Raw genomic sequence first — 2821 nt, 5'->3', positions numbered from 1 at the left:
TCCTCCCACAATCCTCCTGCTCTTGAGGCCGATTGGCTGGGTCACATGGGCGGAGCCAAAAAAGTCCCCCAATGAGCAGCTCCGTGGTCTGAAAGGGCGGGGAAACAGCCCAATGAGAATCACCGCAGAGGAGCCAATCAGCTAGATGTTGCTAGATGTTGCTGGGGCCGCTGTGAGCCAATCATCAGCTGGTAGTCAGAAAGGGCAGGGAAACAGCTCAATGAGCATCTCCACAGAGGAGTCAATCAGCTAGATGTTGCTGGGGCCGCTGTGAGCCAATCATCAGTTGGCAGTTGGAAAGTTTGCTGGGGCCCCTTCGGCTGTGGCTCTCAACAGATCTATAAATTTGACATTTTCTCAAAGTCTTCCTTAGGAAGGACGCCTGCATTCCACCAGATGTCCATCTCTGTAAATTAGCACAAATGGGCTGACAATTGCATAACCAAGAGTCAGAGTTTCTTGAGTGATTTCTGTTATGGAATCCTTGTGTAAGGAGAAATTTAGAAGTAAAGTCAGAAAGCAATCTGCCCAACAAAAGAAGAGAAAGCACAGCATCAAGAAAAGAACACTTTGAGAGGCCTTCACCTCAGGGGGTGTTCTGTGGAGGAGCTTGGAGGTCTGAAGGTAGAGCACCTGCTGGTGGTGCTTGTGGAGGAGGAAGATCATGTGGCCACTGGCCCCACCCATGACACCCTGGAAGACAGCATCTCGAAGGACCATGAGAACAATAAAAATCCATCTAATTATCCAGTTGTGAGGTTGAAAGTAACAGTAGTTGTCACTTCTAATAATTTGTGATGTGTTCATGCTGCTGATATTTTTGATGTAAAATAGTAAGTTCATGCTTATCAAGGAATTGAGTAACCAAAAGAAGAGGAAAAAGGAAAGGATGTGCCATGCAGACCTGGGTTTTAGTCTCCTCCATCTCAGGGCTCTGGGACTGATGGTGATGGCCTGGACCACTGTGAGGAGACTGGTGGTGCTAATAGTCAGGCACCGGGCCACTCTCTCCAGGTAACCCAGAATCTTACAGCCTACATCATACAGAAAATTCATCAAAGCAAAAGCTGCTAATGTCCTTGGCATTCCCCTGGAGAAAAGGGTTATAATATTGGTGAAGGCCAAATGAATGAGAATAATGTGCATAGGTTTCTTCTCACTGCCTTGAAAAATGCATATGTAATGCACAAGAACAAAGATGTTCCCCACAAGGCCAAGCCCTGTTGGGAAGACAATGATTATCCTCTTGATGAGGTTCACAACCATGTTATCCTCATAGGCACAATAACATGGATGCTGCAAACACCTGTTCAAAGAAAGCAGCAGCAATATTTCAGTGTTATCAGTAAAAGCATTCACATCAACAATTTTTACAGTAAAAAGCCATTTGGGGCATGGATAACTGTTGCAAATCTTTGTCCCAGAAGCCTTTACTTTCTGTTTCATTCTTCATCGGTCATTCTATATGGTGCCATATACCATGGTGACAATTAATATCCAAAATTCTACATCATGAATTCATTTTTTTATAACTCCATATTGGGAAAACAAATCTACTTCTTCAAATCCTTAATATTCCTCTTATGTTCAACCCATAGGTTGAATTTAACCCAAATTTCACCAACCAGAATTTCTCCATTTTTTAAATCTTAAGCTAGCATATTGGCAATTATTCTCTCTAAATCCAGGGACTAAAGTTTGACCTGACTATCTTCCCCACACCACTACCCACCAGGAAGGTACAAAATTCTTTAACATCTTGAAAATTCAGCCAGTTTCAAAATTTGTATCACCTTTTATTTTGTTGAATTGCCCTTTCTGTCTCTCACTTTGGGAATGTTAGAAATTCCAGTTTTGATTTTAATATTTCAAGTTTTTTCTTTGATGACAGTCCCTTGATATTCCTGTACTTCTACACACCAAAATGACTTGTGGTCTTACTGCCTATAGATTTTCAGCACTTTTTAGAGCCCTCAAGTAGGCAGACTGCATGACCTTTCCATGTAAGACCTAGTGGTCAGAGCTCATTAACAGTGACCTCCAGGGGCCAGGATAAATATTTGAAGAGCAAGGAGACATAATAGTATACAAGAAGCGACACAATGCCCTGTTGAGTAAGCGGCTGTTGGCGCTCACTTGCTCAGACCTAGCCTCTCAGCCAAGCAGGACGTGAGAGGCTCACAGGCGTGCTCATGGCTGAAGAGTTCAGAGCAACCTCACACTGAAGGACGGTCTGTCCTTCTGCCCAAGGGAACCACAGCCCTTGCTGAAAGACATTGTGTGGTTGGAAACTTGAACTTGGTTCTCACCTATGTGGCTGTGTAGTAGATGGGGCTTATGGATCATTTGAAAGGTACTTTGTGGAAGAACTTTGCTAACTTGAGAAGAATGTTTTGTGCATTTTTATATAATTTGATCTTGGTTTTTCCTAGGATCAAAGGTACAGTTCAATTATCCCATGGCCAACAGTTTTTCTACATGATATTAGATCCCTCTAATAGCTGGGGATGTAGCTCAGCAGTAGGACATGTGTTTAGCATGCACAAGCCCCTGGTTCACTCCACAGCAACACCCCCACTGTCCCCCCAAAAAAGCCTGTAATAATATGGCTATTTGTAAAGTAAAACTGACATGATTTATTTTGCACAGGGTTTTTAAATATGTTCTTTCTTTTGTGGAGTGGGAAAGTACTGGGGATTGAACTCGGGTACTTTACCAATAGGCTATGATCCCAATCTTATTTTATTTTAAATTTTGAGGCAAGGTGTCATGAAGTTGTTGAGGCTGGCCTTAAACTTGTGATCCTCCTGGCTTAACCTCC

General features: G+C 42.9%; 1 protein-coding gene across 1 annotated transcript; it reads right to left on the bottom strand.

The window, feature by feature from the left end:
- Window positions 1–369: 369 nt before the first annotated feature.
- Window positions 370–1269, bottom strand: LOC143402232 (putative vomeronasal receptor-like protein 4). Its single transcript, XM_076859626.2, has one exon. The coding sequence runs from the start codon at window positions 1264–1266 to the stop codon at window positions 370–372; it is 897 nt and encodes a 298-aa protein (XP_076715741.2). The 5' UTR covers window positions 1267–1269.
- Window positions 1270–2821: the final 1552 nt, after the last annotated feature.

Source organism: Callospermophilus lateralis, chromosome 6, assembly GCF_048772815.1.
Source record: "Callospermophilus lateralis isolate mCalLat2 chromosome 6, mCalLat2.hap1, whole genome shotgun sequence".
In the NCBI taxonomy this organism is placed as follows: domain Eukaryota; kingdom Metazoa; phylum Chordata; class Mammalia; order Rodentia; family Sciuridae; genus Callospermophilus; species Callospermophilus lateralis.
The sequence above is the reverse complement of the archived record's forward strand: the minus strand, read 5'-3'. Positions and strand labels throughout refer to the sequence as shown.